Here is a 27,243-nt window from a genome sequence, read left to right on the forward strand (position 1 = left end):
TATCAGATATTTGATTGCAAGTGGGAAAAATAGAAGGAGCTGCTTGACCCATACCCGTCCTGCTGCAAAAACAAACAAAAAACTGCAGCATTTATACAGTATTATGATTCAGCAGCTGATTGTACAAGGGAACATTCCCTCTTCCCCTATCTCATTGTTCATTCACCGGTGGTGTTACAGTAGCTGCAAGTAATGTTGCTACAACTTCAAGTAGCTTTACTATTGTTATCATAGATCAGTCTATGGGCGGTATTCAATGAGCCTGATTCGCCATGTTTTTATGGCGAATTTGTGCTGTTTGGCGAATTTCTGACTAAAACGGTGAATCACCCTATTCAATGACCACATGGCGAATACATTTCAAGGTTTTTTTCACCATGATTCACCGAGTAAAAATCGCTATCTTTTTATGGTGAAGTGGAATGTGAACTTTTAAAATAAAGTGTTTTGTTTTTTACATTTGGTGTCAAAAAATCAGGAATTTTATTCTGAGGAGGGGCATGCTATTTTTATTCATGTGCTGTAAGCACATGAATATATATTTAATTTTAAAAAAAAAAACATTTTTTTTTTTACACAGCATCCAGCAGGGGGCGCCGGAGCCGAGCCGCTCATTACATATTCATATATTCACTGCACCCGATCGTTACGATCGGGTGTAGTGAATATACGCTCCCCTGCTGGCACCCCCGGGGGGCAGCCTGTGCTGCCTGGCACCCGGGGAGCCCACCTACCCCCCACAAAGTTCTGGGGCAGGCAGAGAGACTACCATCTCTCTGCCTGGCACCGTCCTCAGGCTCCCTGCGGCAATCGCCGCAGGAGCTCATATTCGCCAGTCAGGGGCATCGAGCCCCTGACACATTGAATACCTTAGCCCGCCGGCTCCGGAACGTGGCGAATGTGCAGCGAATCCTAAAAAGGATTCGCTGCACCTCGCAGGTATTCTCATTGAATACCGCCCATTGACTGGTGGATCCCAGTAATTGTACTGACATTAGTATTCTTTCAACCTCTAGTAATAACAAAGGTCATGTGTGGTAAGAAAGAGTAGGAAAGGGTTGACAGTCTCGTAGAAAGTATCTGCTTCTGATTTGAGCATTAACATAGTAGTGCATATTCTGTATCTCCATCTATTATTATTGCTAACATAGTATGTGAGTCACCACCAATACAGACACATACAATAAATGTACTATACACAAAGGCTGAAGAAGAAATTAGGTGTTCACAGAATCCTCACTATAGTGTAAAGTCCCCCATACACTAGTCCAATTTGTACCTCCTACAAGTCGGACCCGACTTCCCTTTAATTTCCCGGCAGCTCTCCGGGAAGGCTTATCTCTGACTTGGCACTTGATGGGCCATTTTTTACAGGTAACAAACCACATGCGATTTATCGCAAATAAAAGGACTGCCAGGGAGCTGCCAGGGGAGTTCAAGGAAGATTGGATGGGGTACATCACAGGTGGTAAAAAGCACCGCTGCTTTGCCGCTGATGGGAACGCTTACAATTTATCCTATGTTCTGCACATAAGACCTCTGACTGCGATCCGATGCACACGGGCATGCCTATTGGATCCGATCAGATGTCAAACACCTGCGATTTGGTCACTTTTCGCTGATTTATCGGGCTAAGCCTTCGAAATCGGATAAAAACAGGCCAAATCGCACAAGTAAAAGAGAAAAAAAAATTGCCAAATCACAAAAGTGTATTGGGCCTTAAGGCTGAAATACATCAAAGCTTCTAGATAGGAGATTTTGAGAAGCTATCTAAAGCAATCAATCAGCTTATAGCTATTTTTTTCTAGAATGTACTTGATCAGATATAGTTACAAAGTCATTAGTTAGTATGCAAGCGCCCTATGGTTTCTCTCTTTGCATGCATCCAAGATGTACTGTTAATACATCCCATACACACAATTTTGCAGAGCATATCTGGGCAGTGACTAGGTTGATGGCGAACACGTTGTGGGTGTGACTAGGCAGATGCAGGGTCCAATGGACCGGCAGATGGTTCACTGCTAGTGTCTTTGCAAATACATTGGCAGATTCGTACTGCAGCTGTGTGGCATATTAGCAGGATCATGATTGGCTGCATCCTTAGCATACAGGTGCAATAGCGGATGCAAGAAACCTGTAGTCTACACAGTACTCTTTGTGAAGCAGATTTTGGTTGAGAAACAGATTGCAGTACTATAATTTCATCCATACTCATCAGATTTAGCACTGTGTGATTTCTTTATTTTACCTAAAGTCATATCTGTACTCATGGCAACATGTTTTGCATGAGTTACTGAGGTAAAGAAGAAAACTATGAAGCTTTTAAGACAACTGACAGATAATGAGGTACAGCATGGCTTTGACCAAATATTTTTTAGCGGTGTGTGGATGCAGTATGGGAGTACATAGAAAGGGACAAATGTGCTGATTATAAATCAACATAAATTATAGCATCATTCTCATTAGAATGAAGGAAGTAGGCCACGCCCTGACGCGTTTCGTCACTTGGACTTCGACGACCTTTTTAATAGGTGTACTCTCTTGTGGCATACTCACCTTCCAGGTGTCTGTGCATCTCGGGACCCCCACGGCTACCTGCACGGCAACCCAGCTTGGCGGAGCGTCTAAAGGGATACCAGACAGATCCTGATCCAGTAGCGTGAGCAGCTTTGCCTTTTGGTTTCTACTTTTAAACCTTGTGGTACCCAGCCCACAGTGTCTATATACTTGGTACGAGGCCATACTGTGATGTACCCGGGCTGTTTATTACACCCTATTAAAAATGCTTTTAATGCACTATGGAGCGCACCTTTCTTTCTCTTGTTGCCTAGATGTAGCACAGCAGATAAAATAGAGAAAATAACTTTTCTCTACCATAACTGTAAACATTTAACAATTTTGCTGTCACCATACTATTGTATGGCAAAGGAAAACAATAGGGCAGTTTTATAGGTTATTGTTTTAAACATACAGTATCAGTAGGTGCTGTGCATAGGCAGCATCCATGCAGGCCTCTGCACAAGTTTATGATACAGTAGGTCATTACTAATGGGCCAGTGCTCTAGACTTGCGACCTACTGTAGACTAAAAGTTGCCAGCCAGCCCCTGCCCTCTGCTAATACTATGTCCCTTTTTTTCATAGGTGTTATATTTATTAAAATTAAGGCAAACATATAATTTATATGACTTTATAGATTGTTTCATTCACAGTTTAGATCCATTTTAATAAGAATATTGCTTCAATTATTAGAGCATTCATAGTCTTTTATGTTATTTACTATCTGAAGTACCCGGTGTTGCCCCGGTTTGGTTGTGCAATTAGCATTACTTGAACTTTATCCTTGTTTTAAGCTTAACCGCTCACCATGCCCCTGGTGTGACCGGCATGCACTCTCTATGGTGGGCTCCCGGATCTGACCACAGGTTTTTTCTTAAACTCCATGTCCTCTAGCTTCTTTATGTTATGAAACTCTGCCATATCCTGCATCCCTGACCCACTTTGTGCAGTGGCTGGACCCCTTTTTGCCCCCCCCCCCCCCCCGGGACATCCACAGGGGTGCTAGAGGTGTCTTACTCCCACAGTATTTAAGTCATATGTGTACCAAGTTCGGTGTAAATTACTCCAGGCATTCCAGAATTATGCTGGAGCATACATACATACATTTTTAATATACAGTATATATAGATTTGCATTTTTATTTTATATTTATTTGTAGTACATTTGCAAGATCATATATGTGAGTAATTTGTAGGTGGCCACTGATTGATGCAAGTGTTGTACTAATAATACATTTTTTAAATATATTATATATTGAAGTTGAATTTATCAATGTGGTGATGAAATTTCAGCCCTGCCCTGGTGCACATATTTTTTAAATAAGCACAGTAATCATTTGTTCATTGTGGTTTATCAAGTGGTTACGTAGGTTGCCACAGTTCATGTGGCCAGCCAAGGGAAAACTGGTGTGTGGACACTGACACGATAGATACGTGCTGCTTATATAAAGTTTATTTGCACTGAATCGCACCTAAAGGAATATCCTTTTTTCTAATTAGCACCTTAGCATCAAGAGGTGTTGAAGATATTTAATTAAATTATCATGTATTTGTGCAGCTGCTCCTTTGCTAATTTTTTTTTTTTATAAACGATTTTTATTGTTTTGCAAAGTAGAGCAAAATAGAACAATACATACAACAAATGTCAGAAATAGATGAACACGATTGTGTGACGAGTTTTCAAGTGTTGTAGTATACATACTTTTCAATAAAGAAATTGTAAAATGTAAAAAAATAATAGTATCATTTCTGTGAAGTATTCTTAACATATTAGCATTATTCTATACATCACTCTAACAATAGTAACAAGTGGGTTAAATAAGGTTAGGGAAGAAGAGGGAGGAATGGGGGGGGGGGGGAGACATAAGACAAAACCTATCATAATTTCCAGTATAAGGTTCAGTTCTCTCCATATTATCTATCAATTCTTAATAAGTAGATCTCTCTGGGTCCACAGACATCACATTAGGGTGGGGATGAAAGCTATATCTGTCGAAGAAGAAACCAGGTAGTGGACTCAAACATTTTTTGTATTTGTAATTGTACCTGCTGGTCCAGACTCAGTACATAAATTTCCCATTTTTTATAAAAACGCGGAGCCCCTTTCTCCAAATCTGATCTCATTGCTTGTCTTTCGTAAAACAGGGTATTTAGGATGGATTTTTTTAACTCAGTAATAGAGGGACCAACTCCATGAATCCAATGTGTAAGAATCAATTTCTTTGCTAGAGTTAGAATAATGGACAAAACAGGTATGATCTGGGGTTTCCTAGGGCCGAGGTCCCAGACCTGATAACATAGAAATAGGCATGCAGTCGGGTGCTTTCGCAGTTTCAGGGAGTAAATACTATTTATATAATTGATGACTTTGTCCCAAAAATATCTAATTTTCCTACACTCCCAAAAGTTATGAATGTAAGAGGCATTGGATTTTTGGCACTTGTAACATGCCCCAGTATCAGTGGGGACATAGTGCGCTCTCTGCGCTGGAGCCATATATGCTCTATTTATAAATTTGGAATGGGTTTCTTGCAAAGCAGCCGACTGCAGATGCCTCATGGAGAGTGACAATTTGTTATATAAAGTATTTGGCTCTGGAAGGTCGGGAATATCCAGTAGCCAACTAGTGTGGAGTTTCTGAAGTTGCACATCCTTCCCTGCCAAAATGAGTTCTGAATATAAATATTTGATCCTATAGCCCAGCACATAATCGGGGCGAATTAAAGATACAATTGGGTCTGTCTGAGTGGTCAAACTCATGGAGGGTGGTTGAGACTGCACAAAGTGCCTCGACTGGAGATACATGTAAAATTGTCTGTTAGGTAGATCGAATTTTTCTACCAGTTCAGTGTATGGGCGTATTGAGCCCCCCGGGTCAAATAATGTACGAACATTAGATATACCCTTGTCTCTCCAGCCAAGGAACTCCGCATTATCAAGTCCCGGGAGGAACTGGGGGTTCCCCCATAAAGTTGTAAATGGGGATGATGTATATTGTCTATGCAATATTTTATTAATTTGCCTCCAGGACCTGTAAGTGTCCCTAAATAGAACTAAATCTCTGATTGGTTTGGGTATCAACCTTATTGGGGCATGCAATAACGCTGCTGGTGAATAAGGGTGGAATAATTGTTTTTCAAGAGAGGGGGAAGTATATTCTGCCCTAGCTGTGAACCAGTCCGTGATATATCTGAAATGTGCCGCCAGAGCAAATGCTTGTATGTCAGGCATGCCAAAACCTCCATCCGCCTTGTTAAGTTTTAATCTAGTATGGGGTACACGTGCCCCCTTTCCCGCCCAGGCAAATTTAAGAAACAATGATTTGAATCTTTGCAGATCTCCCTTTCTGATTTGTAGTGGCAACATCTGAATAAGGTAGGATAACTTGGGAAAGGCTACAGTTTTAATTACAGCTATCCTGCCCGCTAGAGACAGCGGCAATCCCATCCAGCCATTCAAAAGTTTTTCAATCGATAGGTATGAGGGGTTAATATTTATATTATATAAGTCATCTAGTTTTTTAGGGATTTGGACTCCCAAGTATTTAAGCGAATGCGGACATATGGCAAACTGAGAAGTGAAGGAGGGGGAGTTAAAATATGCTGAGGAGGAATTCAGTGGTAGTAAACGTGATTTATCATAATTTACCCTAAAGCCCGAGAAGGTAGAGAAACGAGATATAATCTCTTGTATGGCAGGGATCGAAGTCGTGGGATTGGCTATGAATAAAAGTATGTCGTCCGCAAAGAGACTAAGTTTGACCTCCATATTATTCACCCTTACTCCAGTAAATTCGCTCGAAGCTCTCAGAGCTATTGCTAATGGTTCTACTGCGAGTGCAAATAGCAGGGGTGACAAAGGACAACCCTGCCTGGTGCCTCGATATAGTGAAACCGGGTCCGATAAATAGTTGTTCGTTAAGATATGGGATTTTGAGTCTGAATATAATAACCTAATAGTGCGGATGAAGTCCCCTGGTAGCCCAAACCTCTCCATGGTATCATATAGATGTTGCCATGTGACTAAGTCGAAAGCTTTCTCAGCATCCAATGAAAGCAAAGCATGATGTCCGGGCTCCCCAGTGGACTCCACCCACTGCATAACTGTGAGGGCCTTACGAACGTTAAGAACTGAGTGGCGGCCCCAAACAAAACCTGTCTGATCAAGGTGTACCAGCGAGGGAAGCTTGAGTTTGAGTCTATCCGCTAATATTTTTGTAAAAATTTTATAATCAGAGTTTAAAAGGGATATGGGTCGGTAGGATCCCGGGAGTAAAGGGTCTCTACCAGGTTTGTGTATAATTTTAAGGAGGGCCGAATTAAAGTATAATGGAGGTGGTGTTCCTTGTAATATGGAATTATATAATATGGAAAGGGGTTTTACAATTTTAGGGGCCAGTAATTTATAATATTCATTAGATAATCCATCCGGGCCTGGAGATTTACCTATTTTAAGTGTCTTAATCGTAGCTAATATCTCTTCCTCCGTTATAGGTGTCAGTAGAGAATTTGAGGAATCTGGATCTAGGGTTGGATGTGTGAGAGACTCCCAGAAAGTCTCCCCTCGCTGGTCCCCCCCCGAAGGTGGAGCATACAATGTCTCATAGAATTTATGAAGTGTGTCTGTAATCTGCTGTCCAGAGTGTACTACTGAGCCATCTACTGTCTTAAGTGCCTGGATGACACTAGGGGGATGCTGGCCTTTCAATAAATTAGATAGCAACCTGCCTGATCGATTACCAAATCTATGGAATTTGGCTTGTGACAGGAATGTGATTTTGGACTCCAATTGGGTTAAAAGGGCATCAAATAAAGTCTTTTTTTCATTATATTTAGCTTTGTTGGTCAATGTTGGGTTGTTTTGGAATGCTTGGTACGCTTCGGTTAGTCCCCCCTGGGCATCTAAGTATAATTTTTGGGCATCTTTTTTATGTTTAGAAGTGTAGGAGATAATGTTTCCTCTTAATACAGATTTAGAGGCCTGCCAAAACAATGAGGGGGATTCTTCCTCTGCCTGTATATTATTATGCTTGTATTCCATCCAAGATGCCTCTAACATATTTCGAAAGTTCTGAGTATCTGTAAGCTGTGATGGGAATCGCCACTGTCTGTTAGGGCCTTTGTCTAGCTCTGTCGCCACCTCTACCCAGCTCACCCCGTGATCGGATAATATGATTGGCTCTAATTCCGCGTTTATGACCTTCGGGAATAATGGGGCAGACATGAGAACATAATCTATCCTAGATAAAGAGCCATGGGCGGCTGAGAGGCACGTGTATTCTCTTTCAATCGGGTGGCATGCTCTCCACACATCTATGAGATGCAATTGGGTCAAGAGATATGTCAATCCATATTTTGGATTAGATCGCCTAGTAGTGGTCTGTATATTTCTATCTAGAGTAGGAGATGCCGTGAGATTAAAGTCTCCTGCCAATATCAAGTTTTGGTGTGTGAAGGGAAGTAATTTAGTAGCCAAGTTAATATAGAATTGGCTTTGATTAGAGTTTGGTGCGTATATATTCGCTAGGACATATCGGGTTCCATGTAAGGTTACATCTGCTATACAGTACCTTCCTTCTATATCGATTTGGGATGAGTGGGTCATATTAGGAATATTATTTCTAATCAATGTGGCCACCCCTCTTGCTTTGGAGTTATATGGGGCAGACAGCAATACTGTCCAACCCCTCGTGTTTAATTTAAGCATTTCTGCAGGGACCAAATGCGCTTCCTGTATAAATACCACATCTAAGGCTAATCTGGATAGATACAAAAGTATTTTTTTGCGTTTAGCCGGTGAATGAAAGCCCCCAACATTAAATGTGCCAAATTTTAGAGAGATCATTTATCTACCAAAAGAGATGATACCTTACAGGTCCTGGAGGTCAAAGCGTCATCCGTGAGATCCAACATGCTAGGTGTTCTATACTCAAGAGAACTGAAAAAACAGTTTGACGTTAGACAGGTTCTGAGACATGAAGGGACAAACATGAGGGAAAGGAGGGGGACATACAGACAAACAACAACAACACAAAAACAAAAACAAAAAAAGCAGCCATTTCTGACTACAATAACATTTCTAATTAGTACTTTCCGGTTATTAACAAGTGTGGCAAGATCAGGCATAGGGCCCTAGATCCGAACCAGCGGCTTCGGGGTCCCCCCAGCCTTGCCAAACAAATAAACAATAACACCAATACGGTGTTGGATCAGATATCATCAACCTTTAACGCTCTAAATTAGGTAGTATCAATCTTATAACATATAATTTTCCTAAACCCGCTTAATCTTAAGGATTAGAATCTCAGAAATCTCGGTTAATTGGACTAAGGCAGAATGTCCAGTAGGATAACTGAGTCCATCTTCATTTATAAGCCCAAGTTCTTAAGTATTTTGATCCCTGGGAGGGGAGGAGGGGGAAGTTGTCTCGGTGTCTTCTTCTATTATGAAATCCTCTGCATCTCTAACTGTGGAAAAATCTTTGAAGGACGAACCGGAGAAGATACGGAGACGAGCAGGATATAGCAAAGCAAATTTACGGTTGCCTCTTGCTAGGCGGGAGCACAAAGGGGCAAATTCTTTTCTAGCTCTGGCTACTTCTGCCGAATAGTCTTGGAAGATAAAAAGTTTCGTATCATTCCATGTCAAGTCACGCTTTCGGCGTGAGGCTGACCATAGTGTTTCCTTGTGAATATAATTTAAGCAGCGAAGAATCACAGGGCGAGGACGGGCATCTGTTGAGGATCTTTGTGGTCCAATTCTGTGGGCTCTCTCTATTATCATCCCAGAACATTCGTCGGCCACCTCCAAGAGTTCCGGGAGGGTGGATTGAATAAACGTGAACAGGGCAGGAGCTTTCAGGGTTTCAGGGAGACCTACTATACGTAGGTTGTTCCTGCGTGAACGATTTTCGAGATCGTCTAGTTTTGCTTGCATTTGGTGCTGTGTTTTTTGCATGGCAATGGAGCTATCTTTCAGTTCTGTGACATCTTGAAATACTCCTCCCACCACCTGTTCTGTGCCAGCAAGTCTCTTAGAGATCTGTTTATATTGGGATTTAAGGTCCTGCACCGCCTGTGAGACTTTGTTAGCGTGTGCCTCCATAATGGGGCCAATAATGTCCTGAATGGCCTTAACCATATCAGAATAGGTTATAGGGACTTCATGTGCACGTTGAGACTGGGATGCTGTGTTCTCAGCCGGGGGAAAGAGGGCTGCCGTGTCTGGGGGAGGTGTCGGGGCATCAGGGGATTCCTCTGAATCAGAGGGATTGTCACTTACTTCGTGAGATGTAAGCTTCAAGGGTTCTGCTGTTTCTGCCCCTTTCCTTCCTCTTCCTATCGGCTGCTGCTGTTTCGATTGTGGCATGGCTGCAGGGGTAGGCGCCATCTTGTCTCTAGCGTTTCTGCTAGATGAACGGTGTCTGGGGGTGTCAGCCATGGTGTTCAGCTCCTTTGTTCTGTCCATGATGCCAGGGAGTAAAGAGGGGAGAGCCAGGAGTGATTAAGTTGAATGAGTGCAGGGTCCCAGGAATTCCAGGTATCAGCGGGGACCGTGCGTGTCTCTCACCGGGCACGTGTCTGTGCGGAGATCTCCGCAATGGCTGCTGCTGCTGTGTCAGTCGTCCGGGGGCTCCAGCTGTGAGGGGGAGCGGCAAGGTATCGTTTCACTGAGTCGGGAGAGTGCCTGCGGTGCCGGCCAGCCGTCTCAGCAAGCGTCTGCGAGGTATGTATGCGCCTCGCTGCCGGTCACGTGGTCGCGCCCGGAGCTCAGCAATGGCGGGTGCCGGGTTCAGCTGTTCGGGGCCCGTAGCTTTGGGAGGAAGCCGCCCGGAGTCTCTGTAGTGGGTGAGGGATGTAGCTGCAGTCACCTCCTGCTGTTGTAGCGGGTTTTCGGGAGGTTAGAGCCGGTTGTGGTGGAATAAGGCTGGGGAGCGTCCGGAGCTCTAGGCTTGAGCTGCTTGCTCCTCCAGCTCCGGAACCGGAAGTGTCCTTTGCTAATTTTAGCTAGCCATGTTAATGCAACCATTGGCCAATATTGGGAAAAACATTGAAAGTTTTAAGGCAATCATTACAACATTTACTATAAATGATTGTTAATGATATAAATACTAATGGCAGGAGAAAAAAAGGTCAACATTTAATGATTTTGCCAATTTTGAACAGTTTTAAAAAACACAAACTCAAAACAAAAAAATACACTAAACATAAACCAATGAACAGTTGTAGGTGAATTTATATCAACGCCTATGAATTAGTTACCTGGAGGAGAGTAACAGCATTGAAAATATCTTTCTATTAGTTTGTACGGCAAGGCTTCAGGTGCAGAAGTGAGATCTGTGCTTTTACAGATAGCTCGTCCCTGACAATAATTCTGAAATATGGAGGAACGTGTGACACAGAAAAGAAGCCTGAGCCTGTGTTACTGACTCATTCTTATAAGTAAGGTTCTACTGTGAACATTTCTATAGATTTACACAATTTGGTATATGTCACACTGAGCCGTGGAGAAACTGACATATATTTGAGGCTTCATCACACCGGATATAACAGCGATGGAATTTGTATTTTGTGATTAGTGGTGGATTTTAATACAAATGTATTAAGCTTAACAATGTTAAGTCAGTTCAAAACTGAATACAGGCATATATGTTGTCTCCAAAGCCAACAACACCACAATGGCAACATTTTCACCACTAGGTGGTTTTGTAGACAGAGCTTTAGTTGAGGGCAAATAATTTAAGTGGATTGTGGAGACTATTGAGAGCCAGTGTAGGACTTTGTGAAGTAGTGTGGCAAGTGTTTGCAGTCCTACTCCAACCACACAACACTGTAGAATGAATTGCCCTGCATCATCCCATCTCTTTTCAAAGACTATAAATTCAACAACCTGCAATTTTAAAATCACTGTATGGCATATGCGCCTACAATACCTTGATGGTCTCCTCTCTGGGAGTAGCCCTGCCCCCATTTATGCAAAATGCAGTGATTTGCGTGTCTTTGGGAAGGAGGTGGGACTAAAATAGCTCATATTTGTATCATTCCCCACACCCTATGTATGGTAATGCGAATCATGGTTATTATCTTCCCTCCACCACTAGACGGGCAGTTCGGCTACTCTTTTGCAAGTGTGGGGAACTGCCCAAAAAAATAGGAGTCTCCCACAACTTGTGGGAGTGTTGTCAAATATGCTGTATGGCATGGTGAAGTAAATCTATAGCTAAAAACTGTAATTTTGCACCAACGCAAAATAATTTGATTTTGCACCAAATTTCCACACACTGGGCCTGATTCTGAGATGTATGGATATGCATTTGCAGCTGTTAATGCGTATGCAGCAGCTGTGCAAAAATATGCAAATGTTGTTGCCTGTTGATTTTATGAGACACCTACGCAAATCTACACATGCATCCAACACATATCAGCCTATTACTGAAGTTCAGACAAGGCCTATAGTCCTGTAGCAACACTGCAGGAAGCAAGACATTGGAGACATTGCACCTCTATATGGGTTCGTAGTTGTAGCCTCAAACACATCCTTTACACAGTTGTGACTCACTTGCATATTTGCCATCACTTCCCGTTACCTGCCCCAAATGGTCCCTAAATGTCAATCACTTTGGTCATAAATACAATATTCTCTGCGACCAATGTCACAAGAACATCACAGCAAGCGTGCACTGTGATTTAGATGCATGCACAGAATGATGATCGCTGAACTGTAAAAATCACTGAATCAGGCCCATTGCACTCATAACTGCACTTACCATTTTGAGGATTTAATATGTGATGTTTGTTAAAGGACCATCCGCCAAGATTGGAAGCATCCATTTCAAATCCTTGCAAGGTGACCGTCCTCTTTTCCCATAGCACAAGGTCTGGGCATGATTCATATTCATATCCAACCGACACTGTCAGATAGGAAATAAATATATTTATAAATACATTTTATGCTTTCTATGCATTTTGTGCATTTTATAATTTCACTTTTTTTCTGATGAACATATAACTAGATCAGTCATAGCTTAAATCTGATGACGACTAAGGACAGTTGTATATTATAAGTATAAAAAAATCAATAAGGTTTGTATATCTTTATGAAGAACTTCCAGTTTTCTTTTCCCCCAGAAAGCTGACATGTTATCTTCAAATGAAAAAGCAGCCAAGCTAAATTGCCTCTATTACTGCTTGCCCATAGCACAGAAAAGTCATATTTCAGCTTATGAAATGCTGAAAATACAAAGTAACTTAGAAACAGAGTATTCCTTATCATTACAATGCACTCTACTGTAGTTTGTTTAAAAAAAAATAATATTCTACAGCACTGAATCAGCCCAGCAGTCATTAAGGCGCTTATGTCATGAGTGCACCAAAAAGTAAGGCGTAAAATGCACCCAAAAAAAACAAAAATAGATGCAGTTTGCTCACCTCAGAGCTGGACTTAGCCTGCATACTGTATGTGCCCATTTTATACCATTTACTAAAATGGGAGTTCTATTGAAGATGGTATATTGGCCATAGCCACCAATTTAATTCTATTATCTTTAGCCCATGAGAGAACAGCAGTAAACGTTTCTGTTCTCCTGGAATTGGAGATCAGAATCTGCCCACCTGGAATAGTGGGCAAGTCTCCTGGAGCCAGCTTACCCCATCTCCACACTGTCCCCCACTCACTGAGCGCTGCCATCTACCAGAAACAAAAGGCGATTATGTGTACAGTGGGGGTTGGGTTGAGATGACAAGATCACATTACACCTCCCCCTGTTGAGGCGACTTGGCTTTTCCCTTTCGGTGGGAGCAGCCTGAAAGTCATCAAGTATGAGTTTACTTTATAGCATGCAATTAAATGTAGGCACAAATCCAATTATTAAGTACTAATCAAGCTGTTACACCTGAACATCCTAACCTTTTGTTAAAACCCCCCAAAAAGTGCTTTCCTGCCACAGACCAATGGCAAATGTCTAATAAACAATGCAAATAGAAAACAGCAAACAGACTAATATAATATCAGTGGGAGCAGGAGCGTAACTCCCAGAGGCAAAGGAGACGCCTGCTTTGGGGCTCCAAGCCCTGAAGGGGCACATGCATGTACAGCAGCACCTGTGTGAATTACAGCAGGATGCATTGTGACTAATGCTCTTCCGACAGAGCTCTGTGGTGCACCCACTGCAGAGTCAATTGCCTCTATTGTAGTTGTCCTGCCAATGTCACACCTGGTAAAACTAGGCCTGTGATACAAGAAACGATGGTGGACTCCTCTGCTGGACTAGGAGATGGGATCCACCAGTGAATGGTGATCCTGTATATTGCAGATGGAGGAATCCCATGAGTCTAAGCCCAAACCACTGACCATTGTCACAGAATATAGCTGGAACCCTGACAGTTCAGTGCATCCTCCCAGTGAGATCACTATTTATCAAGGTTTGTGTGTGTGTGGGTGTTTGCATCAAACTCCAACATGCCTCTGAGTGGCTAAAATGAACTTATGCACCAAAGTGGGAGGGATCAAGTAATTCAGCCAATCATTGCTTAATTGCTTAATGTATTGTGCAGGATGTATCACGCTGACAGCTGTTGTCTTTGGAGATCTGTAATAAGGTGTGGCACGACTAGGATTCAGTGTACCACACCATCACTCTGAGATGCACCTAATGCTGTTCCGACCTCCCACTCCTTGACTATGATATAAGAAGTTGAGGTATTATACTAAGGGGGAATGGGTAGAGATAATGAGATAATGCCTGACAATAATCAGAATCAGCTTTATTGGCCAGGTACACTTGTGTACACTAGGAATTTGACTTGGATTGCTGTGCAATAGCCACGGTGGGAACAAGTAAAACAGTGACAGTACAGATATATATCACACGTACAGAAATGCTCTAAATGTATCCTGGTGAGGTACATGGACATGGGAAACATATAATTACTGAGCTGTACAGCACCAGGCAGCCAATAAGTGGCGCCACTTGGTGATTGCAACAGCCAAATAGGTAGACAGTAAAACAATGGTAGACAGTAAAACATGCACTAGAGGTATCCTGATGAGGAACACGGACAAGGGAAACATACAGTATTCACACCCTGTCCGTGTCCCTCATCACGATACATCTAGCACAGTGGTCAGGGAACTCGGTCCTCATTACCCCACGCAGTGCATATTTTGCAGGTCTCATCACAGAATCACAAGTGAAATAATTAACTCCACCTGTGGACCTTATAAAATGTGTATGTGAGTAATTAGTACACCTGTGCACCTGCCGGGTTACCAGCAAAAAACATGCACTGTGTGGGGTAATGAGGACCGAGTTCCCTGACCACTGATCTAGTGCATGTTTTACTGTCTACCTACAGTATATGGCTGTTGCAAAATACTGTATGCCTGAAGAACTGAGATTTAAATGTTTACTGTAGTCATACATAAAATGCATCCTTTACCTCACCTGAACAAAAATTCATTATTTCTGAACTTTAAATATAGATCCAGGAAAGCTTATTTTAAGCTAATAACATTGAAATGGGCCCTTCACATATTGTAAGAATGCTCAGGATGTGGCAGAAAACAGTCTCCAGATAAAATCAGACTGCTCTCTAGCAGAAAAGGCAGCCAGATTAAATTAGCTTGAAAAATAAAGTATTGATTCCTTTCATGGCTTATTTCCAAATCCTCTATTAATAACTTGACTACCGTTCATTTTCAGATTTCATAAACCATCAATTCATTTTGTGGGATATAAGAATAACGATTAAGCATTCATCTGAAGGGAACAGGCGCCTTCTGTGATCTCATAACCATACATGGTGTCCAGGATTTTGTTGATCAAACATTTGGATGTGCAAGTTAGATACCCAAGTGAAATAATTTTTATTTCCATTGTCAGTGAGTATAATGCTTTTATTGGGGTTATTTTGAAAGGAAGTATGCTGCAAATTCAAAAACAAAATATTCTCTCTGTGGGCGGGGTGTATTAAAATACATCGCCGCCCCTCGCCGCACCGCCACATACTTTCATTTATACTGTTCCTAACATGGTTGTGAGGAACATACAAATGAACCAAAGGGCTGTTCTGCACATACACAAATAAATTATCTTAAATGTGCACCCACAACCAGCGAAATGTGGTGGTGTGGACCAATCATTGTGTGCAACCACTTTGTGCAGAGCCATAACAGGGCTTTACGATGCACCCCTAAATGCATGACACTATTTTTTTTTTTGGGGGGGGGGCGGGTCATCCAGCTGACTGAAAGACTAGCACTGCCTGGTGCCTACTCAGAATGCTCCAGGCTGGCTGTGCATACAGACTTTGGTGTGGATGCCTGGAGCATCCAATGTATGGTCTTGGTTGCACTGCAGCAGCAAAGCTGATGTAGAGTTTGTTGAGCTGTGACAGTCCTGTCCACACAGCCCTGCACTCTGTATGGAGGTACTGCTAACATGGTGTCACAGACTCAAAACTAGCAATTCTATTAGTTAAAAATTGGCTAGATCACAATGATTGCAAGTTCATTGGCAAAATGACTTCCTCCATGTGGTGTAATGTAATGCAACCCGAGTTCAGCAGTCAGTGCGGGATGCAGAACGAACTCAGAATTTATTTTAAAAGGGCAATAATTTACAAGGCATGGTTTTGCCTTGTGAGTGATTGCCGCTTTAAAAAAATGTCTGAGTTCGGCGTGCATCCTGCACTGCCACTGAACTCCGGCGGCATTACATTCCACCCACTGTGTTTAATTGTCCTTTGCATTTTCTGTTAGATGAAAGAGACAAAAGGTAGCAACAAGGGCAGAACTAATGGTGATGCAGCAGGTGAAATGGACAGAAGCTCCTAGGAACTTAGGGACCCACTATCAGTTCATCTTGAATGGCATAGACCATTGCTTGACTCAGAGGTAACAATAATTCTGTACCATCTGTTCCCAGGTAAGACTGGTTCTGAGTCATGCCTTGCTCTTGGCATGATCTTTGTTGGTCGACCACTCCTTGGGATGGTAATAATAATGAATTTCCTCCATTTGTAAACAATTTGTCTGACTGTTGATTGGTATAGTCCAATCACTTTAAAGTGTTTTTTTTTAACCTTTTCCGGCCTGATGAGCACCAACAACTTATCTTCTAAAGGTGCTCAGAAATCTAATTTTCATGTGGCATTGTATTATTCCACAAACAAGTGTTGTGAACATCAGACTTTGATCCCTGTTCTTTTAAATAGGTTGTCCACTCACACCTGATGTCATCCCATAGATTGGAAATACCTGACTCTAACTTCTCCTTCAAACTATCTACTAAGCCTAAATGGTCACATATTTTGAACACTCACAGATATGTGATACTGGATAATTTCCCTCAATAAAAAAATTAGCACCTTAAATTGTTTGTCTCATTTGATTGATTTGGTTCTCTTTATCTGCTTTAGGATTTGTGTGGAAATCTGACGTAATTTTAGACCAAATTTTTGCAGAAATATAAAAAAATCTGAGGGGTTTACAACCATTCAAGCACCATTGTATATATGCTAAGTCAGTGTTTTGTGTTATTTTTGAGTAACAGTGCAACATATTAGATATTACAATGCTAAACAACAAAGAATGGTGTTTCTTTGCCTGCCTAGTGGTACCAGCTTCTCCTACACAGTCTACTTTATGTACAGTATACAGTAGGAACACTCAGTCCTCTCAAAAGACATACAAGATCAGGGAGCAGATGTCAGCAGAAAGACAGGTGTCTTAATAGACAAGGTGAGAGACAGTGTGCATGGAAAGCTTGGTTCTATTTTCTATTAAATGTACTATGTAAAGTATTTAAATGTACATGGCATGGCTATCTTTTGGAGATAAGTATTTTTAATACAGAGACTGTTTAAACTAGTTCCTCTTCAGCCTATACTTTTGACCATCATTGGGTTAATTACTAACACAGTATTACATACATTGGCTCTGATTTTGATTCATTCAGTGTTTAATTGTCCTTTGCATTTTCTGTTAGATGAAAGAGACAAAAGGTAGCAACAAGGGCAGAACTAATGGTGATGCAGCAGGTGAAATGGACAGAAGCTCTTAGGAACTTAGGGACCCACTATCAGTTCATCTTGAATGGCATAGACCATTGCTTGACTCAGAGGTAACAATAATTCTGTACCATCTGTTCCCAGGTAAGACTGGTTCTGAGTCACGCCTTGCTCTTGGCATGATCTTTGTTGGTCGACCACTCCTTGGGATGGTAATAATAATGAATTTCCTCCATTTGTAAACAATTTGTCTGACTGTTGATTGGTATAGTCCAATCACTTTAAAGTGTTTTTTTTTTAACCTTTTCCGGCCTGATGAGCACCAACAACTTATCTTCTAAAGGTGCTCAGAAATCTAATTTTCATGTGGCATTGTATTATTCCACAAACAAGTGTTGTGAACATCAGACTTTGATCCCTGTTCTTTTAAATAGGTTGTCCACTCACACCTGATGTCATCCCATAGATTGGAAATACCTGACTCTAACTTCTCCTTCAAACTATCTACTAAGCCTAAATGGTCACATATTTTGAACACTCACAGATATGTGATACTGGATAATTTCCCTCAATAAAAAAATTAGCACCTTAAATTGTTTGTCTCATTTGATTGATTTGGTTCTCTTTATCTGCTTTAGGATTTGTGTGGAAATCTGACGTAATTTTAGACCAAATTTTTGCAGAAATATAAAAAAATCTGAGGAGTTTACAACCATTCAAGCACCATTGTATATATGCTAAGTCAGTGTTTTGTGTTATTTTTGAGTAACAGTGCAACATATTAGATATTACAATGCTAAACAACAAAGAATGGTGTTTCTTTGCCTGCCTAGTGGTACCAGCTTCTCCTACACAGTCTACTTTATGTACAGTATACAGTAGGAACACTCAGTCCTCTCAAAAGACATACAAGATCAGGGAGCAGATGTCAGCAGAAAGACAGGTGTCTTAATAGACAAGGTGAGAGACAGTGTGCATGGAAAGCTTGGTTCTATTTTCTATTAAATGTACTATGTAAAGTATTTAAATGTACATGGCATGGCTATCTTTTGGAGATAAGTATTTTTAATACAGACCTAAGCGCTGCCTAAACTCGCCTTGTGCGAGTATTTCCTTCATTTTTAATACAGAGACTGTTTAAACTAGTTCCTCTTCAGCCTATACTTTTGACCATCATTGGGTTAATTACTAACACAGTATTACATACATTGGCTCTGATTTTGATTCATTCAGTGTTTAATTGTCCTTTGCATTTTCTGTTAGATGAAAGAGACAAAAGGTAGCAACAAGGGCAGAACTAATGGTGATGCAGCAGGTGAAATGGACAGAAGCTCCTAGGAACTTAGGGACCCACTATCAGTTCATCTTGAATGGCATAGACCATTGCTTGACTCAGAGGTAACAATAATTCTGTACCATCTGTTCCCAGGTAAGACTGGTTCTGAGTCACGCCTTGCTCTTGGCATGATCTTTGTTGGTCGACCACTCCTTGGGATGGTAATAATAATGAATTTCCTCCATTTGTAAACAATTTGTCTGACTGTTGATTGGTATAGTCCAATCACTTTAAAGTGTTTTTTTTTTAACCTTTTCCGGCCTGATGAGCACCAACAACTTATCTTCTAAAGGTGCTCAGAAATCTAATTTTCATGTGGCATTGTATTATTCCACAAACAAGTGTTGTGAACATCAGACTTTGATCCCTGTTCTTTTAAATAGGTTGTCCACTCACACCTGATGTCATCCCATAGATTGGAAATACCTGACTCTAACTTCTCCTTCAAACTATCTACTAAGCCTAAATGGTCACATATTTTGAACACTCACAGATATGTGATACTGGATAATTTCCCTCAATAAAAAAATTAGCACCTTAAATTGTTTGTCTCATTTGATTGATTTGGTTCTCTTTATCTGCTTTAGGATTTGTGTGGAAATCTGACGTAATTTTAGACCAAATTTTTGCAGAAATATAAAAAAATCTGAGGGGTTTACAACCATTCAAGCACCATTGTATATATGCTAAGTCAGTGTTTTGTGTTATTTTTGAGTAACAGTGCAACATATTAGATATTACAATGCTAAACAACAAAGAATGGTGTTTCTTTGCCTGCCTAGTGGTACCAGCTTCTCCTACACAGTCTACTTTATGTACAGTATACAGTAGGAACACTCAGTCCTCTCAAAAGACATACAAGATCAGGGAGCAGATGTCAGCAGAAAGACAGGTGTCTTAATAGACAAGGTGAGAGACAGTGTGCATGGAAAGCTTGGTTCTATTTTCTATTAAATGTACTATGTAAAGTATTTAAATGTACATGGCATGGCTATCTTTTGGAGATAAGTATTTTTAATACAGAGACTGTTTAAACTAGTTCCTCTTCAGCCTATACTTTTGACCATCATTGGGTTAATTACTAACACAGTATTACATACATTGGCTCTGATTTTGATTCATTCAGTCCAACACGCATTCGCACAGGTGACCAATGTTTGTTCCCTGCGCATGCACATAATCAATAATGCACATGTTGCAGGGCTTCTGTGTGAGTGCCCTTGCAGACCTGCACTGTCGATATGGCTCTCACATGGGGGGGCAGTTGATATGGCAGGACATGTGACATGAACCGCCCAACCTGACTTATGTTTGCGAGCCCTGGAGAAATCATTTGATGGTTGCCGACCATCGAATGATTTCTCCAGCAGCGGGACATGCGAGGGGATGTGCCTTGCATGGTTGCGAGGAGACACGGCGGGGGGGGGGGGGGGATTTGGTGGGTCAACCAGAATGAGGGCCATTGTCCATGTATGCAGATACCAATCTGTACATATATCTAGGGCCACTACTACAGTAGGTTCTTCTGCCATAGCCTATGTCTCCAGCTCCAGGGCTGAACTGACCAGGTTTTGTTCTCTAGAATCAGAATCTCCCTGAATTTTGTAGATCCAATCCAAACTAAAAAATAGTCTATGTCCCGGTTTGGTTTCACAATTCGTATTTTAAATCCAAATTTTGGGTTTTGGATTGCAAAAATTACATGATTTTAGCTGTTTTCATTGATCCAAATTTGAGCCAAAACAATTGAGGGTACTTGTGCAAACCCAAAACATGAGGATGAATTTATAACCAAAATCAGTACAGTATACCCAGTGTTTACTACAATGAGCTCATTATAATATTCTTTACAGTAGACTCACCTGTGTCCAAATCAGCTTGCAACATTCTCTCATGCTTACTTAGCATTTTTAAAGCTGTCCTTACACAGTCAGCTAAAATGTCTGTCAGACGGACCAACAGACATTTTGGGGCTGATTCAGGGTCGCTCGTAGTGATCTGAATTCGGCTCTAGACCTGATGATTGTGGTTTGCATTTCTATGCATATGCAAACCCTAACAGCAAATGGCTTCTGCAAGTTACACACTCACCGGGCCATACGTTGCAGGGAGGGAGGGCCAAGAGCAGACAGGGGTGCCCATGGGAGCACCCACCACTTTATGGGTGTCCTAATGAAAATACTAGGCATTCCCATGGATACACAGGTGGGCCGATGCCTGCCGGGGGGGCAGACAGCTGACATGTCGGTGACCATCAAAGGATTTCTCCTGCTGCCAGAGGCATGGAGGGCAGGGACGTGCAGTCAGGGGAGGCAGGGGAGGCAGAGCCTCCCCTGTCATAATGATGAAAATAATAAAAAGAAGATATTTATATATCTTCTTTTATTATTTTCATAATTTCTCCCTCTCCGGCTGCCTCCCACCCTCTTACACTGCTGCATGTGAGGGTGGGAGGCAGCGGGAGAGGTGCCTCCCGCTGTTAACATTGAGATTCCGGGCAGCGTGGGGCGGGAAGGGGTGAGCAGGGGGGCAGGGTGCAGCAATGGGCTGTAAAAGCCCATTGAATATGAATGGGGAAGCGGCATTCATACTGGTGCCGCAATGACAGCGGCACCAGTATAAACGCACGCCCCCAGATGTGATTGGACAGCGGATCCAGCACTGGATCTGCTGGCCCAATCACACATGCAGGACCGTGAGAGGATGCAGCAGCAGCGCGGAGTCCGGCGCCTGCTGGGAGACTGCCTTTGTCACTCACCGGGACCGGCCGCCGTCACCACCGAGAAGATGACAGGTGAGTCCGCCGGGTGGTGGGAGGGCAGGTGGGGCGCGCATGTACCGGCGGTGGGCGGCCGCTGCATACCTATGTATGTATGCAGCAGTGACGTGCGGTGAGGTCAGTGCCTCCCCAGGCAATGACCTCACCGCACGTCACTGATGGAGGGGATGTGTTCTTGTAGACATCCTGTCACATGGTACCGAGGGGATTTGGCAGGGGGGATTCGGCCAGGCGGCGGGTGGCATCTCAGTCACTCGATGCTCGCTGTTTACCAAGCATTAGCACTTTTATCTAGCAGCTTCACATCCATCAAATATTATGGGCATATAATGTGAGATATCTCATAGTGCATGGCCCACATTATCTACTTCCTTCTCGTGTAGAGTAGACATATTCCGTACCTCCTGAGTGAAGGAACAGGGGAAATGTCCAGCCATCTGTAACTTGAAAATATCATATTGGACATGCTGGATGATCTGCCATGTCTACCTACAGTATATTATCAGTCCTGGGCACTACAATTTCTGATGGCAGCTGTAATGCCCATATAAGCGACAGCTGAAACTGACACAAGGAAGTTATCTTGTTTTTCTCAACAAACACAGCCTGCTAAATGTATATAAACAGTGTTATGGAAAAAGTCACTGTTCTATGTTGATGTAAGTTACAAGGACATTTCAAACCTGTGCTATAGCCAACATGCTGAACCCCTACACACAGCAGTGAAATGAGTGAAATGAGTTTGATAATTCTGCAGACATAACATACCTAATAAATGCAAACATATCAAGAAGTCATCAACTTCTAAATCCTGTTGACAAGTAATATACTGTAATTAAAGTAAAATTTATTCTTAAACATAAGTGTTCTTGCATACATTAAGAAGCTGGTTACAATTTTAAAAGAACATGTTCCACCTTTAGAAGTTGCTCATTAAAGAAACTGATCAGGAGATAAATGATTAAAGGAATTTGTAATTAAAGAAGGTAATAAATCTGCCAGCTCCAGAATTTAAATATGACATAGTGCAAGAATAATGAAGAATGTTTCTGTTTCTAAGTGCAATCCTCATATAACCTGTCTTTTATAAATAGCTGTATGACAGCCTTCAAGTCAAGAGGAAGAGTCTAAAAGAATTGAATTGCAAATAAAGGAAAGTGATAGAGGGCTGGGGGTCATTTTAAGCATAAGGCCATCTGAAAATAGCACCATGCCTAAGAACACATTCAGGTTTAACACATGACTGCTAAAACTCTAGTTTTGTAGCTATCAATGCATAAGTGTTATAATCTGGCTCTGCAATTGGCTGTATACTCACACTTTATTTATCGTCTTACTTTTTTGAAGCTTTTACAATATTATAGGCTTAATAATTATTACTTTTTTCTCTACATACTGTATATATGTGTAAGCAGCTTATGTATGTATTTAAACACTATTTAAAGTTTGGGGCGTAATCTGGTAACTTTTTCAATGGTGCAAATTGGCAGCATAAAATTTGACCAGATGGGTGGGTATGGAATTGATTAGATAAGCCTACTTCTACCTTGCATCTTTTACTGGAGCTTTATAACGAAGGAATGCTTGCATTTATTAAAAGAAACAGAATGGGTACAGCTGACATATGAGCAGGGCTGGATTAAAGCAGGGGCAAAGGGTAACCTTGGCCCCCCTCTAGCTAGAGGCCCCCTGTGGTTGGCATGTACTGTATTTTTTTTTTTTTTTTTTAGCTAAAGGTTTTGGGCATGGGAGTGGGGTAGTGCTGCAGCTTCACCTATCTGCCAATGTGACAATGATTAATGGTGCTGAGCATGGGGTGCGAAGACACACTGACTGCACAAGTGTGCAGTGCATTACTGGGAGTTGACTAAGTCCCATGACACTTTGCAAAAGAGGGCAGAGGCTGAGAGGTGTGCTGAGCTCTGATTGGTGAAGCTCATTACATGCTTCTCAGGCCCATGGAGGACAGCAGCAGCAGCCTAGTCATGGGAGGATTTTTAATCAGAGGCAGCACTGGGAATGTGAGGTCTCCTACAGTCCTACAGAGTAAGGTGCAGAGGGACAAACACAGGCTGTTCATGTGGTATGTATGTATATGTGTGTATATATATATATATATAGATATATAGATATATATCTATATATCTATATATATATATATATATATATATATATATATATTCCCCCCTGCAGTTACCCATTGACCAAGTTTATACTGTCTTTACTCTGTGTTTTGACAGTGTAATATTCTTCCATGCAGTTTCCGGCCAGTAATGACAAGTGCAAGGGGGAGAATGAGCATAAGTGGGAAATTTAATAGGTTAAGATATTCATAAAGTGAGAGATTTGGTAATAAATATCCAGTTTTTTTAAAGCGGCAATCATGTACACGACAAAACCAGTCTGGTTTTGCCGTGTACATGATTGCCGCTTTAAAAAACCCCATGAGATTACCAAATCTCTCACTTTCTGAATCTCTCGTCCTATTAAATGTCACCCCAAGTTTCTGCACAGAAAAACGGGAGAAGAGTCCTATTCTGCATAACATTTACAGTGGTTTCTCCTCTCCACAACTTTAAACAATTGCCATTTTAGTAAATAAATACTTTAATATAATTTAATTTGATTAATACAAGATTTAGATCAATACACATCCTTTCTGTCCTAATGCTGTCAGCTAATGCATTATTAGCGGAAGATGAGGACAAGCTTTTCTTACCTACTCGAATATGGAAGTGTTAGGATTTATGTTCCCAAATGATGTGTCAAGTAACTTATGTGTTACACTCAAAATACCAGTTTGCATCTGCAATACCACAACATTATAAGCCTTAGATTGTAAACTATATATTGTAAATTAAAATATGGTAATTTTCTATGGGTTTTAAAAATATTTGTCACAATGAATATGCGGTATATCTGTCGACTCATCTGGTAAAAAAATTAAAAAGAATGGAAATCAGCTATTGTAGCATTAATTTACTTACCTAGCGCAACCAGTTAATGAAGCGCTGTACAAAGAATATATATCATTTGTACAGTGCTGATACTGTAGCTGTGGCCAATGCTGCAGAGTGCTTGCAGCTGCTGGGGGGAGAGCTGGGGGAACAGGGCTGCTGAGAGGTATGCCAGACCCAGGTAAAAAAAAATGGGCGTGGCCTAATCACAGGAGGCATGGCTACCTCCCGCAACTAGGCCACGCAACCCAAAATGTTAAGGGGGGTTAAAAACACTCTAAAGTCGAGGGGGTAGTGTTATTGTTGCCCCCCTCAGCTGCAGCGCACACCCACCCACAGCATGTGCTGTGCTGACAGCAGGCACAGCATGAGCTCTCACACTGTCAGTGAGAAGCTAAAGCTGAGCCTGCTGCCAGCACAGCACATGCTGTAGGTGTGTGCTGCTGCTGCCCGGGAGTGATGGAGAGGGAAGGAGGGGGGTCGGACCAGGGCCCCCGCCAGGTCCCTCCAGCAAGCCCGGGCCCTGGTAGTTAGTACCAGCTCCCCCCTCTCGCCGGCCCTGCGGAGGAGAGTGCTGACAGATCTGTCAGCAGGGCTACCTTTACTGACAGCAGCAATGGACGGACATACTGCCTGCTGCTGTCAGTGAAGGGAGTCCTGGTGACAGATCTTCCCCAGCTCTGGGACCATGCGGTCCCGCAGGTAGTGTGTCCTGTCACTTCTGCTGTCAGTCTCTCCTGGCTCCAGCTCCATGCAGCGTTGTCAGCACTCTCCCCTGGCTCCCTTCTGCAGCTGTAAGAAACCTGCAGCAGCAGGCACTGCTCCTGTATCAATGCTTATACAGCAGCCGCTGCTGATAGGCTCCCTGTCGAGATGCCCGTCGTCTCACAGATCTGAATTTTTTTGCAGCAGGTTGGTCAGCAGCTTGCTGCAAAATTTTTAAATTAGTGTCCGTTTCCGACAAAAATCACAGCGCGTAATTCGCTAATCCCTGTGTTTCTGGACTGTTGGATTTTTTTTCGGCAGTCAGAGAAAAGGCCCCGATATTGAATAGGCGAATGTACATTTGACCTATGAATGTCGAAAAAGGCAAATATTTCCACCTGTCGGAAACATCAACCAACATTGAATACCCCCCTTTGACGGGGGAGGGTGTCAGGGGGGACCGGCGGTGATGGCGGAGGAGGCAGCAGGGGCCCGGGGAAAGCTCCTGGTGGGAGCTGGCCACTGGCGGGGGCTTGTGATACTTTTTCCAACCCCTGCAAAGACTAGGCCTGCTCCATCTGTATTATTCAGTGTTTATAAAGACCAAGGTTAACATCTATGTCCAGAGTTGATATTAGGTTCATCGTTCACCTCCCCAGACTCCCACACTTGCTCCAGCAGTAGATTGTGAAATGCATTTGGGAACCCACATGAAGAAATCCTTCGTTTTCCACTGCCAACATACAAATGCACACATACTAGGGTAATTTTATTTTAGAATCCGATAAATGCACACACACACAAGGGGACATTTATTATAGTCCAATAGACCTACAGTACCAGTATGTTTTTGTAGTGTCTGATAAAATCCATAGGAAAGCCACACAAATGCAGGATGAATATTCAAACTCACCAACCCATGGCTATAAAGTGTCCAGTTGGTATTTAAGTGAAATGTTATAGAATGTAATGATGCAACTCTATACAACTCTGGGCAGTGAATACCATGAGGTGAGGTGACAACCGTAATAGCAACATAGAGCAGACTCTTCATTTTCTACCTATTTTCTAGTTTATTTATTTTTATTTCTTTATTAAGATAGCACAAACATATTCTGCAGCACTGTACAGAGAATATTTGAAAATTCAGATCAGTCCCTGCCCCAGTGGAGCTTACAATCTATATTCCCTACCACCAGTGGTGCAAGTAGGAAAAAGGTCTTAGTGGTACTGTGCCGCGCGCCAAAGGCGAAAATTGGGCGTGGTCAGGGGGTGTGACTAGGGGCGTGGTCATATGACACTAGGGGGAGTGGCTGGAATATTGCACGCCGAAGGCACACGGCCAAAGTTTACACAGTAATGCCTGTTACGCGTCACACACCCAATACATATGACCCATGCCATAATGCTCGTTACACATTATTCCCCACACCATAATGCTCATTACACCGCACAACTGATGCCCATTAATAATATGCCCACCCAGTGCCAGATATGCCCCCACAGTGCCCCAGTGCCAGATATATGCCCCCACAATGCCACACATATGCCTCCAGTGCCAGATATGCCCCCACAGTGCCACACATATGCCCCTCAGTGCCAGATATGCCCCCACAGTGCCACACATATGCCCCCAGTGCCAGATATGCCACCACAGTGCCACACATATGCCTCCAGTGCCAGATATGCCCCCAGTGCCAGATATAATATGCCCCCACAGTGCCACACATAAATGCCCCCACAGCAGCACAACTCACCAGTGCTGGCTGTGTCCGGTCCAGTCAGGTCCTCTCCCCCCCTACAGTCCCCCGCTGTTCTGCTTCCCTGGGGAGGGGAGGGGGAGGGAGTGCATCTCCCGTCTCTTCTGCCTGGCTTCACTGACTCTATCTCGCGGGCTGGCTCC

At 42.4% G+C, this 27,243-nt stretch overlaps 1 protein-coding gene across 3 annotated transcripts in view; it reads right to left on the reverse strand.

Moving 5' to 3' along the window:
- TENM1 (teneurin transmembrane protein 1) overlaps positions 1–27,243 on the reverse strand; it is a 726,432-nt gene that overhangs the window by 153,514 nt on the left and 545,675 nt on the right. For all 3 annotated transcript variants that reach the window (XM_083159336.1, XM_083159335.1, XM_083159334.1), the window contains one exon: positions 12,322–12,465. In XM_083159336.1, coding sequence (XP_083015462.1) covers positions 12,322–12,465 — 144 coding nt within the window. The remainder of the gene's footprint in view (positions 1–12,321; positions 12,466–27,243) is intronic.

The sequence above is a fragment of the Crinia signifera genome, chromosome 9, assembly GCF_055691185.1.
Source record: "Crinia signifera chromosome 9, ASM5569118v1, whole genome shotgun sequence".
Classification (NCBI taxonomy): Eukaryota; Metazoa; Chordata; class Amphibia; order Anura; family Myobatrachidae; genus Crinia; species Crinia signifera.